Source organism: Nipponia nippon, unplaced genomic scaffold (assembly GCF_047370975.1).
Source record: "Nipponia nippon isolate SJK-2023a ecotype South Korea unplaced genomic scaffold, ASM4737097v1 scaffold_4, whole genome shotgun sequence".
Taxonomy (NCBI): domain Eukaryota; kingdom Metazoa; phylum Chordata; class Aves; order Pelecaniformes; family Threskiornithidae; genus Nipponia; species Nipponia nippon.
The window spans coordinates 76,603,652-76,618,472 of NW_028262358.1; the positions used below are offsets into that span (position 1 = coordinate 76,603,652).

At 36.9% G+C, this 14,821-nt stretch overlaps 1 protein-coding gene across 1 annotated transcript in view; it reads left to right on the top strand.

The window, feature by feature from the left end:
* Nucleotides 1-14,821, top strand: part of SEC63 (SEC63 protein translocation regulator) — a 63,670-nt gene that overhangs the window by 44,092 nt on the left and 4,757 nt on the right. The window contains exons 12-18 of the mRNA XM_087776439.1: nt 3,090-3,244; nt 5,089-5,236; nt 7,005-7,087; nt 8,756-8,815; nt 9,040-9,198; nt 9,935-10,093; nt 11,043-11,144. Coding sequence (XP_087632565.1) covers nt 3,090-3,244; nt 5,089-5,236; nt 7,005-7,087; nt 8,756-8,815; nt 9,040-9,198; nt 9,935-10,093; nt 11,043-11,144 — 866 coding nt within the window. The remainder of the gene's footprint in view (nt 1-3,089; nt 3,245-5,088; nt 5,237-7,004; nt 7,088-8,755; nt 8,816-9,039; nt 9,199-9,934; nt 10,094-11,042; nt 11,145-14,821) is intronic.

The window sequence follows — 14,821 nt, forward strand, 5'->3', positions numbered from 1 at the left end:
ATTTCAGTTCAGTCGGTTTTTAGTTACTGCTAAGCTTTTTCCAGACTGGTGGAAAATGTGGCAATTGTGAGCTACCTTTGGATAAAATATCTTCTACTCTCTTGCTTGGTTTCTGCATAGTCTGTGAGACTGTATTTTTTACATGCAGCTCCTTGAAAATATGCTTTGCTCTGTGGCATCCCTTGCTTGCATCCATTGTTTTGTGATGATTAACTGGTAGTTGACAATCGGCGGGTCTGAATTATTTCGATGGCTTCCTTGAGATCATCCTGAAGTATCATAAGTAGAGCGCTGCCCTGCCAAGCGAGGTGTTTGGTGCCAAAACCATGGAATGTGCGCTAGTAACTGCCTGCAGAAAGGCTGGGCATCGGTTCAGCTCTCCAGTCAAAGTGCATTTCTTAATTCAGGTTGGAAAGCTGCAGTGTAAGGTAGAGGTTGTGGTTTGACCCAGGTGTATACCATTCCTTCACAAGCAACTGTGGTTTGCATTTAAATTTCTGATTGACTACTTTAATGTCGTATGTTTTGGATGACTTTATGACCTTAGATTAAAGGTCATCTTGTCTTGTGCACTTGACAAGCAATATATGTGCAGTAATGGCATTCTTTTTATGGTGGAGACAGTTGGGTGGTGTTAAAAGCTATACTGTCCTCAAATCCACTCTCGGGGAATATAAAGTCCTGTGTTATTTTAAGGAAGCCAAAATAATATTCTCCAACTTTGTTAAAATATTTTTCTACTGTCATATGGATGATGAGTCAATGCTTTAAGAAAGAAAAGAATTTCTACCCTGACTAGTGCTCTGTGATCTCAAAGCTCTAGGTGAATTTCCTGCAAAAGCCAGTTTGTCAGAGAATATTTAGGATTCCTTTATTAACTTGGTTTGCGGTGTGGGGTTTTTTTAATTTAAAAAACCCTGTGAACCTTCCTTAGCAGCAGCCAAAAAAATTACAGGGGAGGTGGAAGATACGTAAGGTGGAAAGTAAATTTTGTGCTATTTAGTTGAGATCAGTCTTTCCATTACTTTTTTTTTTTTTTTTGAAAGGTAGAAGTTACATCTTTGTTACTCGTCAGTATGTCTGGCTGGATAGTTCCATTCATGTGTTATTTTTCTCTTTGCATTGTGTATAATCCTCACAGTATTTATTAATATACTGGGTATAAAACAAAGTCCTGCCATCTAATTTGATTTGATAGCTGATTATATTTATAGCTTCATGTAATTAATGAAGGTAGAGGGACAGGTGGAGCAGAGGTGACAGAGTGATCTTTCATGTGCATTTAACATGCCCTGGCAGCTGCTTATAAATGTGCAGCAAGGTAGTGGTGTAAAGGAAGGAGAAAACATACTGAAGACAGCAAATTTGCAGGTTTTTGTCAGGTTTATTACCTTTCCATATTTCCTCTGTAAAATGTTTTAAAATTAATTTAAACTTGCTTTTTATCAAAATACATGGCCATTGGCACTTCAAACATTCAGCAATTTTGGCTTTGGTACCCTTTTGGTCAGGTGCAGGTTACAGCCTGTCTGCCTTCTCACCCAGGTGTAAGTAAACCTGCTTTTACCCACATCTCTAATTGCCTTGATAGTGTGGTAGGCTGGATCACACAGCCCTAGCAGGGTGGGCGTATTGCTTCTGACCATCTGGCTAATCAATCTATTGAAAGATGTCTCTATGCCCCTGTTGTAGTGTCCCAAATGTACCAGCCAAATATGTCCATACCAAACACACATATTTGTATACTTATATATTTGTGTATGTACAGACACAGAGATTTGTATCCATACTTATTTTTATATGCAGAACATACCTGTAACAGTCAAGGTTATCAAAGGCTGATTGTTTCTCAGAAAAGGTTTTAAAGTACAGGAAAATACATACACAGATTCTTAAATAAAATGACAGGCATCATAAATTACAGGTGCTTTCTGTAATACAGGTTTAAAATTACCTTTAGTTCTTTCATATGCCACATACGAGTTGAGAAAAAGATTTAAGTACCTTAAATTCCTCTTGGCTCTGTGAAGAGGATCTAACTTATTTTTCTGTTTCATGGTAAAGTATATATAGAGCGACCTGAACATTGCCAATTCCAGACTTGTAGCAGCTCTTGAGCTGTGGGGGAATTCTGAAATGAGTTTTCTAAACAGGGTTTTGAGAAGTCTTATTTATGAATGGACGGTTGTCTAACAAAGTTAAATAGCAATATGTGGAAATCTGTCTGCTTTGCTTTTTCATTTCTTTGCAGACATGATGAAAAGTGTTAAATGGTTGGTTTTTTTCTTTTGCTTTGTTCTGGTTAAGACTTTCTCCTTGTCTATTTTATAATCATTTTAATTATGTAGAGTGTATACCTTTTTGTGCTTTAAAATAGTAAAGGAATTATAGGTAATTTCTAAAAGAAAAGTCAAATAGATGTTTGCTCAGACACCCCTTTTAACCTTTATGTGTACTTATGAAAGCCATGCCTTTAATATTTTCACAGCTATTGTTACTGCCTTTTAACATAATATAATATGCTCTGCTTAGCTTCAGTTATACCTACAGTTTTTCCTTGCATGTAATAGGCTGCTACCTTTATGTTCATATCTCAAGATGAAAATTGTATAAATAATGTGTTGTAAAAGATTGTTTCATGATAAGCTATATTTAATGATACGCTTACAAAGTAGAGCTAAACATGTTACACACACATAAATATATAAAATATACAAGTTTAAAACAAGTTGCTTTTGATGCAGCTTTTTTTTTTTTTTTAAACTGAAGTGGTGGAGTTTTTGTCTGTAAGAATTGCATACATTGTGCTGCTGTTCCCTGAGACAATGTTAGATTGAAGTCTTTCCCTTTCTTAGGGTTCAGCTGTGATAGCCTAAATAGAGGGAAGAAAATGTCTGCTGAGCTGTGTGACTGCAGTGAGAGTAAAAAGGCTGCCTGGTTAATTATGCTGAACATTTTAAGATGCCTCTTTCTTTTGCTTGGTTGACCGAAAACAAGGTTTTCTGTAGTCTATAAATACAAGTATACATTGTAAAAGTGTAAGAAGAAAAAAAATTAAAAATTACGTTGTCTGTTTCATTCCCCCCAAGAAAGGGAGTTCCGTGCTCCATCTTTGGGATCTTTGGAAAATTGCATGAAGCTTTCCCAGATGACTGTCCAGGGACTTCAACAGTTCAAGTCTCCCCTTTTACAGCTGCCTCACATTGAAGAGGACAATCTTAGGCGAGTCTCCAATCATAAAAAGGTATAAAACTACAAATGATACCTGGTAACTTCTTAAAACACTTTCTGTTACTTCTTCTAGCTATTTGCCTATAAGGAAGCAAGGTCATGAATTAACTAAGAGAAAAAAATATATTTATTTTTCAGGAATTCAGTACAATACTTCCTAGATGATCTGTGTGCTTTTTGTTTCTTTAAAGTCCATCTCAGTTAGGAGGTGGGAATTAAGATCAGAGATCTGATAAGTGTAAAAGAGTGTAAATGATCAGTCTACGTTGACCTCACAGAAGAAACAGAGTTCCTTTGTTGTTACAGAGTACTATCTCCTATTTAATATTTTTCCAAAATGTGGCTGGAATAGCCTACTGGGACTTTTTTTTGCTTGTTTGGCTTTACATCATTCTTAATCTAGTTTGATAGAAAATCTATTTGGAAGGTAGCACAGAGGAGTTCATAAAAGGAAAAAAATTATCAGTTACTGTAGGAAGTATTTCAAGTTTTGTGATCCTTTATGTATAAAGAGGATGCTTTATAAAGCTCTTGCTATGTAGTTGTAGTTGGATAAGTGAGTGTATTTGCAGAGTTCAAGGACAAAAAAGAATTGTCTGAATACCGGCATCTGTTTCTTCACTCTGTTTCACTGGCTGTCTCAGTATTCAAACCTGCTTGTTTGTTTGACTGTAGTATATCTTCTAGGAATGCCTGGTTAGAAACAAGCAGTTATCTTCTAGGAGAAGCTGTTGACTTTTTTGATAGTCTTATTCCAATGGTTAATTTGGATCACTCTTGAAAATATTCTTTTTATCTAATGGAAGTTTTGTTTAGCTTTAACTACAGCCTTAGGTGGTGTTTAAATGCTTCTGTGTTATTGTGAAGATAAAGAATTCTTTAAGTACTGTATTTTTTTAATCACCTTTGAAGATGCTTGTTCATCAGATAGTCAAGTAGTCTTTTCCTTTCAGTGAAGTAAAAGAATCATTCTCCTATAGGTATCATCAAACACTTTTCTTAATTCAGCCCTAAACTGCAGGGAGCATACAAAAAAGTGCGCAATTTTAGTTGTATTTTTTGATGTGTGCAGTGTAACTGAGTACAAAAATCAAGGATTTGGCTATCTCATCATCCCACCTGTCATTCCCCTGAAAGAGGGAAAAGACCAATTTATTAAACTTGTTTGTACAGGATTCCCATGCATTGAGCTCTTCAAAAACACAGTGCCCTAGATTGGAGGTATGATCAGTCTACCTGGATGCATGAAGTTGTTTTTAATAAAACACATACATTTATAATGGTGAGGTAGTCAAGAGTTCAGACAAGTCTCTGTTTGTTTTATCCTTTTTGCTCTGCTCTGCAAATCTTAAAAAAAAAAAACAAAAAAAAAAACCCAAACAAAAAAAACCCCCAAAAAACCCAACCCAAACCAACAAAACCAAAACCAAAAAAACCCTTGTACTTAGTTGTTGCTGCTTGTATAAATCTCAAAGCACTGAAGTACTCTATCTAAATAAAGAACCTGATTAGTAAGATTTCTTGGCCTAGCTTTCTGAAAAAGCTGGCTGAAGTAATAGTTTTATAAGAAATGTATCCAGTTTCTAAGGGGTGACATACGAAGGTACACACCAATGTTCAAAGCAGTGCTATTTCGTAGGTTTGAATGCAACCTCTTTGTTTTATTGTTTCTCAAAACATATGCTTGCGAGGTTCCTAAAGTATGGGGTTTTTTTATAAGAACAAATAAAACGGTGTGTATGTATTAGTAATGTGGGGACACAGGTGATGTATTATCAAGAGTTTATTTGTGGACTTGTGTTCTCTGCTACCATATGACTTCATTTCTCCTTTTTTTTTTTTTTTTTTAAAATTCAGTACAAAATCAAAAGTATTCAGGATTTGGTGAGTTTGAAAGGTTCTGATCGTCGCAATTTACTGCACTTCCTAGAAGATAAGAAGTATGATGAAGTTATGGCTGTCCTTGGCAGCTTTCCGTATGTCACTATGGATATAAAACCACAGGGTGAGTGGGAGGTCCTTTTCTTCTGTATATGTCTCTCTTCTGACGTTTTGATAGTCTGTTGGCAGTAAGCTTTCGGAGGACGCTGAAACACAACTCACTGTTATTTATGTGGCCTGGAAATGACAGACTTTTTTGAGTGGCGGCCTCTTGTACATGAGATTTATAGTCTGAGGAGATAAAGTACGTTGAAACATTTCACAGATTCCCAAGCCAGCAGTAGTTTCTCCTACAGGAGCTTATGATATTTCATCTGTTGATTTAATTTTTCATGAGCAAGTGGAATTCTGGTTGAAACACCATTTTTATTAGCTATCTTAAAAAGTTGTGCTTATTCCAGAATTTATGCTCAGCTTACTCCAGCATGGAGAGTCCTTTGTGAGATTTTTGAGTTGGAGACCCTGATGACTAAATATTCATAGGTTCCTTTGTGATAATCCTTGTATGGTTTTTATATCTGGCAGAATTTGTCCATGCTAGGCTTAGCTACCTTTTGTGTGCACTGTTTCAATGAATGTATAATGCTCTTCCTCTCTGAAGATTAGGTATATTGTTAAGCAGTTCCTGTTAGACAGCCGTTCAGTGGAAAGTGAATTGGGTCTGCGGTCTCCTTTCCTTTGTAGAAGATCAGTGCTAGTAACTGTGAGATATTTGACAGGTTGTTCTAATACTTGTTTCTAATGTATATTGTTACTGTGGTTGCAATGATCGAATTCAAAATGTGATATGTTTTGTTTGGGTAGCCTAATTTGTAATTTGGCTTATGCATAGTCCTCTGTGAGAAGCAAGTGTTAATGGAAATACCTGTTAAGGAAGCAAACGTCTGTTAATCGTGGTATTTCTAAATGTTGTTTATGTGTGTTTTTCAAAAACAAAAGACTTTATCTTGTTGTAGCACAGGATTGTACACAGTCCTGTTAATCTGCTTAAAATTCAGTCTTGGAGTATCTTCCCATATTTTGGCAAGCAACCCTTTTCTGCCTGTAGTCATCATTTGTCGCACAATTGTACTCGGGTGTGGTATGGAGAATTAAACAATGCATATGCTTTTCTGTTCAGCTCAGTATTACCATTATATAAAAAAATATATGTAAAAGTAGTGAATAGTAAAACTGCTTTCGCAGGGGGCGGGAGCGGAAATAAATAACATTTCTACACTGGGATGTAACTCTGTTCCTCCCCAACCTGGGACATTGTCCAGTTCAGAGATCGGAGATACAAACTCCTCAGTGGCCTTCCTGTGGGTTTTATGTTTGATGTTTTAGTTAAAATAATCATTGCTGTTCTTTTATTTTCCTTTGCCTTCTACTTAAAAAAAGAATTAAATGCATGATTGTTAATGTGGCATTGAAATTGAGTTGTTAATCATATGAAAGTCAGGAAAATCAAAGTTATGATTCCCAGAACAAATGTAACAGGGTCCCTTTGGTCATGTGTGGTATTTCATGTTTCTGAAGTTTTATGCTTTAATATATAATGCACAATATTACAGAGTTACGGTTCCCACAGCAGCTATAACTTTGAATTTTCTAACTTTCATGCAATTAAAATTTCAAACTCAATGTAGCTGTTTTATAGTTTGCTGAATTACCAGCCCTCGTCCTGATAGTACGTTTGAGGTTGTAAGAGACTAATAATATTTTGAAATTATTTTTTGTTAAAAATTCTGGAATTTGTATGCTTATATTTAGACACAGCAGAAACAATGTTTAATGGGGAAAAAAGGCTTTAAAGAAGTTTAATAGATGTGTTGCTTTTCTTTTTACACTAGTTTTGGATGATGAAGACAGCAACAATATTACAGTAGGTTCTCTTGTCACTGTTCTGGTCACACTTACAAGACAGACCATGGCAGTAAGTATTAAGAATACTTAATAACTGCAAGTATAGGCTAATAAACAGGCATTTCTTCTTTGCAAGCTAACATAGTGTTTTGTAAATATAACTGTAAAATTAAGATTTGAAATTGAGAACTTGTGCTCTTAATCCTCCCTTATGTTTTTGTTTCTGAATGAGAAAGTTTTCCTGGAATCAAACCAAAGTTCAGTCTGACCCGTTGCAGTTGTCTAGGGAACGGTAAAAGAATATGGCAAGTGATACTGCCCTGAGGTTTGTAAATAACAGGAAAAGAGACATTGAGAAACTTAGTTCTTGAACTAGAATATTCACTCAAGTCCTTAGGACAGTGTCTGATTTCACTTTATGTGGGCTCATAATGTTACAAATATCTTGGGTGTTTTAGACACTTTTATGAAAGACACTCAGTCCAGCAGAATGCAGAATATACATAATATAAAGGAGGTACACCAGTGCCACGTGAAGAAAGTGGACTGCTGAATGGGTAGCAATGTGGCATAACCAAAATAATACTACACCCTAGTAGTTAAACTTCTGACTTGTGCTTATTTTTTAGCTTAAAATGCAGTAATGACTGTCGTTGAAAAAAAAAATTTAATGCTCAGAAACTAAGCAAACTTTTACTTAACAAAGCCTACAGTGTCAATTTTTGCATCTGTACTATTCAGATAATTGTCTAAGTAAACAGAAAGTCTGAGTTATGCCTTACTGCCTCTAAGGTAAGGCATACAAACATGAATATTACAGCTGGGGATCAGCCTAGCCATTGGAGCCAGTTCAGCAGAAAGCAGTCTGTACATACAAGTGACATGTGTTCATGCTATGGAGTTTCAGAATGCATCATGTCAATAACTGAGGATGCAGTAGGTAGAAAGTAAAAGCACTGTATCACTATGTTGGATCTTAAAAAATGAAGGAAACTAAAAATTGTGAGCCTATTGAACTGTACTTAGAAATTAATTAAAATGTCTGACAGCATATAGAAAACTCATTTAAGATATTTTCTATTTGAACTCCACTAGGCAGTCTGGCATTGAGATACATGACCTAAAAACTAGAGCTAGCCTTTTATATGGTGCTTTTTTGGGGTGGTATCTCATATTTGCCATCTTTATATAAGACAGCTCCTTATGACGGATTTTTTTTTAAATGGCATATAGTATGTCTTGAAGAAAGAAATGCATGAAAAAATTCCATTTGCATAGAGATGTTCTAGTCTACACAATACTAGCATTGTGTTTTGTCTTAACGTTTCATATTTCTGGTTTGATTTGTTGTCCTGTGTCCCAGAGTAGCAGTGCAGCTGTTGAAGTTTTTAATGCTCTGGCAACCGGAGCAGAATTTGCATTTTACTACTGCTTGCTTTTGTGATACAGGATTTCTATGCTTTATAAAACAAGTAGATTCGTTGGAACAAGATGACATGTTGTTACTAAATTTTTTTATAGTGCTAGTGATGAAAAAATCCTAGACCAAATGTTTGAAATAGTGTTTAATTTTGATCTGTTAATCCCTTGTTGTGTTTGTCACTGATAAGAGTTTGCCGTAGCAAGTAAAACCTTCAGACCTGATTAAGGTGATTTAGTTTAAGTTCAAATATAAAATAATAACTTGCTCTTTTGGTACAGAGAGGCATTAATAGTTTTCACATCTTTCTCTAACCAGGAAGTGTTTGAAAAGGAACAGTCTATATGTGCAGCGGAGGAGCAACCAACAGAAGATGGGGTAAGTGAAGAATGAATGTTGCTCTTGCTAGCTAAAGAGAACTTTCTTTCGGATCTCGAGTTGCTAATTGTGCACTTCTCAAGCGTTTTTTTTTTTCCAGAAATACCTACTGAAGTGTCTCTTGAGTTATGCTTTCTAACTTTGGTTCTCAGCTTAAAATGCTTACAGTGAATGTCTGAAATTTAACGAGCAGAATAAATATTTTAAATACTGCTTTCCTACAGCAAGGAGATGTCAACAAAGTTAAGAGCAAAGGATGGCAGCAAAAGAATAAAGGAGCGAAGAAAGCTTCAAAATCAAAGAAAAAGAAGCCATTGAAAAAGAAACCTGTGCCATCTTCGTTGCAGCCACCAAAACAGCAGAAGCAAAAACAAGCTAATGGGGTAGCTCATAGATTCATTGATATTTTAGTATTTTGTTCAGTGTGTCACTCCTAATCTGATGGGGTTTTTGTATCTGTCTGTTACATTTCATTCTATGCTTTTGTAAAGTTTATCTCCTAAAATAGCACTTTTTTCTTTACATTTAAAAATTACTGGTAAAATTATCAGGGAACCACTGCAATAATGTTTCCAGTTTCTAGGCCTGCTGAAAGTTGTGCCCAACTACTTCAGAAGTCTGGCTTTGTAGTCCCTTCTTATTAGTTCTTGTTATGCTACCTTCTGGGGGGGTGAATTGTTCTGTACCTTCTACTTTTCCTTTAAAGGAAAAAAAATGAAACGAGACTTTCTTCTGGTAAATTAAGTAGCTTTATACCTTTATGCTCCCACTGCATGATGTTTTCTCCACCTCATGGGCTATATTGTAGGTATTTTCTTATATTTGCTCCAATTTTCTTACGACTTTTTGAAAGGCAGCCCCAGAATCAAATACTGTTTTCTCCTATTTGTGTTGCGGGTACCATGTGGAGAAGGAAAATTGCTTCCCTTCTCCTCTTAGCATATGAGGTGAAAAGGATTAATCTTCACTGTAGACGTACTCCGTGACACAAGAAGACTGTAGATCAAAATAGGAAATAAGGGCTATGACCTTAAGACAGGTTCTGTGAATGCTGTGTACTACAGTAATGCAGATAAGCTAAGTTAGAGTTTGTTGTTTTTTTTTTTTCTTTCCCATTAGGAAGTGGTTGTGAAGGAAGAAGAAGAGGAGATCTCTGATAAAGGAAGTGAATCTGAAGAAGAAGAAACAAACAGGGACTCTCAAAGTGAAAAAGATGATGGAAGTGACAGAGACTCTGACAGAGAACAAGATGAGAAGCAAAACAAAGATGATGAAGCTGTAAGCCTTACTTTTTCTTGAAGGGTAATGTTGCCTCTGGGGTTAAGAGAAAATGCACTTTAATCCTCTAGCATCCCCTCAGGCTAGGCAACACTAGGATGAAGGAGTAATACCAGTTCTCCAGAGGTTTTCAGACCTCGTTCCAGCATAAGAGCTTTGTTGTTGCAAGTCTGTTTCAGAGAGAGCAGTGAAGGGTCTGTGTGAGCATAGAGAGAAAACTTAAAAATGACATGAGAAAAATAGCTTATCTTCAGGGAAAGATGGTAATGTTTCAGCTTAATTTGATTACTAGCTGCTGCAGATTTTGTGAGATAAAAAAAGTTCTCCTTTGAACTTTGTTCTTTACGTGGAGTGGCTGTTGCATACTGCATAATGCATACTCTAAGCATGCAGTAGTTGAACGAACTTGTGCATGTGCTTACTAAACTCCAGTAACTTAATTTCTAAGTTAGTCGTTTGAAATTGCAGTTGAGAATGAGGCATTGTGGTGGTAGATGATTTCTGTGCCACAGGTCTTACAGTGGAAGACTTGAGGCTGACAGCTGGAAGTCCCATACAGGGTTGAGAATAAGCTGGGAAGATGGGAAAAGAATCATAAAGCTTGTAATCAGGCCTCTTACAGCTCAGGTAGTGAGTGTTTATAGGCAGCGCTGTAGAAGCGAGTTTTGAAGAATGTGTGCAATCCCTGCAGATCTGTGTTTTGGGGTTTTTTTTGTTGTTTTTTTTTTTAATATTTACATGAATGGTCTCTTTAGTTTTACTGTTGCTTGATTCTTTTGCTTTTAATCATACTGTATAACTATAATCTCTACATGCCTTTCTCTTTCATAATTTGTAGTGTAGCACAAGAGCTTGTCGTATGTATAATTTCCATGGGCTAAAATTTCTTTCTCTCTTTAATGCAAAAGGTGGCTAGTGCACAGTAACTCTTTAAATTTGTCTCTGACAGGAGTGGCAAGAATTACAGCAAAGCATACAAAGAAAGGAACGAGCCCTTCTTGAAACGAAGTCAAAGATAACACATCCTGTTTACAGTCTTTTTTTTCCTGAGGTCAGTAATAGAAAACATTACAGTTGTGAAACATGAGAATTAATACCAATTAGTTGCTCTTTTTATAATTTTACTGTAAATACTGGGTTTTTTTAAAAGTCTAATACTTGAAAAAATTGCTAATCTTAATTTTAGAAGGTCTTAATTTATAAAATCCTCTTAAACTGCTGCAGATACTTTCCTAAAAATTTCTAAAGTGTTATTCTTTCTGTCCAGTTCCCAGAGACTTGCAAACTTGTACAGAATTTAAGGTTTCATTTTGATGGCAATGATGCTGAAGTTTTTTTTCTGCTGATCTGCTACATATAGATGGATTCAAAATGAAACCTTTCAGATATATATAGGGATCTAATTTATAGTCCTTCTCTCTTTTTTGCTATGAAATGTGAAAGCACAGCAGTGGCTCTAATATAGTTAAGGGTAGAGTATTACTTGCTCTTTATCTAACTGCAAGCGCCTGTGAGCGGGGGAGGTCCTGACCCCTCCTGACAGGAGAGTTTGGGGGTCATTTGGATCAGCAGATTGTTTTGGCTTGCTGCTTGACTTCAAGTATCAACGCAACAGTGTGGTGGCAACACAGCGTGCAGCTGTGGAAGATGGAGAGAGTTGGCAAAGCTGTCTCCTTCTATCTATCACAGTGTTGTCTGGAAGTGGCAGAAGCCAACTATGGAACAATCTTTCCTACAGAGCTCAAAAACACAAGATCAGGTGTGGATGGGTATCGGAGAAAGGGATGTATTTGAAAGTGGTGACTCAGTATAATAGATAGGCTGCTGTAGAGACGCTTCAGCCTTTGGTGTGGAAAGTACGTTTAGATATATCAGTTGTTACTTACACAAGCAGCTAACCACTCAATGGGTGTCTGAAAACCCATCACAGCAATGAAACCTTGAAAAAGATGGGATTTTTCAAAGCGTAGGTTTTGTGTTCTGAGCAAGTAAGTTACGTCTTTGGGAGGTGACCAGATTGGAACCAGGAGGAAGGAGTGTTTGGCTACACTTTCTTTCCAGGCCAGTGGTTCAGAAGGTTTCCTTTGCTTCCCTGCTGTCTAGGGAACTCATCTAGGGTCTCTTCTCTCTCATCGCGCTGTCTCCAATAACAGGGAGGCGGGATGCAAGGCTTATGCTTCTTCTTGTGCTTTAAAGGAGACAACTGAGATAGGGAAGAACAGGAAAACATGAGAAAAAAGGAAGACGCGGTGTAATTTGCTCCCTCTTTTCAGTCCCCAAGGCTCTTTATGTCTATACCCTGTACAGCTCGTTGCGTGTGCCAAACATACTCTTTTGTCCCCATGCTTGTGATCATGCTCTTCCTGCTGTTTTTACCTAGTTCTGCCATCATTAGAAGGAAAAGTGTGGGAAGCAAGACCTGTTGCTAAGTAGCCAGACAAGATACACAAATAAACAAAAGAAACCGTTTTCCTGAAGGCCATAGCTGAGAGTTGTGTGGCCTCATGACATGTAGCTTTGTAATGGCTGATCTTAATGCTATATTTTCCTGAAACTGTTAGGTACTCTCCCATCTCTCAGTACAGCTTCCAGCAGTACACCAGCATAACAGAAAAAGGTGTACTGGCATTCTGCTCTTCTGGCTGCCTTAGATCATGTCAAATACACAGCAGAGTCTTAATACCTCCTTGCTGCGAAGGCAGCTGGCTTTGGTCATCAGTCTGAGCTCAAACAGTGAGTATGTGCTGTGCCCGGTGCCACAGGGCCGCTAACTATGCGTATTTCTTTTTTACTGCACTGAGGATTCCTTCGGAGACTTTGCTTATGCTGCTTAAGCTTCAGCTGTGTGTAACCAAGCTGCTGATGGGTTTTATGATAAAACCTAAATACAGTACTACACTAAAAAAAAAATCTAGGGCTGAACTGAATGCTTGAACTTGAAAGATGTACACGAATCGTCTCATGGTACTGCAGCTGTAAATTTCCCAGCCTCTCTTCACTGATTCCCTGAAAGTTGAATGTAGCTGTACTTAGTGCTCTAGCTGCAGTTGGAGCATGTTCAGATAGAGCTGATTTGCAACGTGTGAAGAACAAAATCCATCTTACTTTCTGGGGGTGTTTTTTTTTTTTTAATCTGTGATGTAGAGTATTACGTGTATTGTGGTCATGGCCAGTTCAGAGATGCAGAGTTAAGGATGAAATGCCATAGTTGTGTGAATCTGTGTATTTCCAGAATTTACGGATGTTTGAGTGTAGCTGAGCCCAATATACTTGTTCTCGGGAAGTAGCCTTCACACTGTTTAATCTAAGTTTTTGGGCAGTTGATTACTCTGCCAGAGATGCATCTTTAATCTATGCAGGTTCCTAAATAATTATCTTCTGCTCCTGCATCCATGGATCCAGAAACTGCACAGATTGTAGTTTTGACATTTTTAGGTAGAAACTGGCCCTGGTGTTCCAATTTCGTGAACATACTGGTTCCCTGGCATGCCAAACCTTGCACCCATCTGTTAAAGGGCATTTTGCCCGCTTGCCTGTTAGCTTGCCAGATTCTCACAGGCATAAACTTTAAATTCCACCCAATAAGAGAGAGGAAAATGACACTCCTGCACAGTTGTCCTTTCTGTAAAAAAGCAGTGCCCCTTTGGGGTCAGGAGCTTTACTTTCAAAGAGTTTACTCTATAGATTCCTTTGAGAATTAGATGAATGAATGTCACTTGTTCTGGTATTTCTTTCTCCCCTTGGCTGTTATTTTTACCAGTTTTTGTGAAAATCCAGTAGACAGTTTTGATCTTTGTTCTAAAAAAAAAAAAAAAAAAAAAAAATTCCTTGCCATTGAGAGTGATGGAAACATACACAATGTATAGTAAGTCAGCACAGTGTTTTGGTAACATCAAAAATAATGTCTTCATACAAATGCATATCCTTTTTTCTATGGCCAGAGTCCTTATAGGTCCGAAATGGCAAGTGACCCTTTCTGTAATGGATCTAGCTTCTGTAGGTCTTGTTCATCGTACTATTTATACTGTTTATCCTTCTATTCTTAGAGGCCCCTCGGCTAGGAAATAAACACTTCAACTGCATAAGATTCTTTGATACAGCTGTGAAGCAGATTGACAATATATTTATTGTTGAAACTTACAGATAACTTATGCCTTGTAATCACATGGGACCGTTTTTCATAAAGACAATCACTTGGAATAGTTGTAAAAAGGACTTCTTATAATTCTACAAATTCCGGTCTTAAATAGTATGTGGATAGGTTTTTATCCTGTTCTCAGTGCCTGTTGTTCTAAATATGTGAAGGAATGCTGTTGCTTTACTGTGATGCAGTTGCTTTTACTTTTATACATTGTAAAATGGGCATTAACATACTGAGTTAATTTTACATTCCTCTGCTCTGGGACTCAACAGTGTTAATCAGAGTGTTTTGGTTGCTGGTGAGAGTGTCTTGCCGTTGTAAATCCATAGTTTGCTAGTTGAATATTTCAGCAAGATGGTGATAATTATTACTGGCATAACAATTAGTCACTTCAAAAGACAAAGGCGTTAATTTAGCTTTTGTAATTCTTCAGCCTACATTATTTAAATTTCAGATCACCAAATATTGGCTTCTGAAGCGTTAAAAAAGCAACACACAACACACCAAAACTACTGAACTTTTTACTCTTCCAGTAGAGACAAAAATTCTTCAAATTTTACATATTAACAGCATTTGCTTCCCACCTG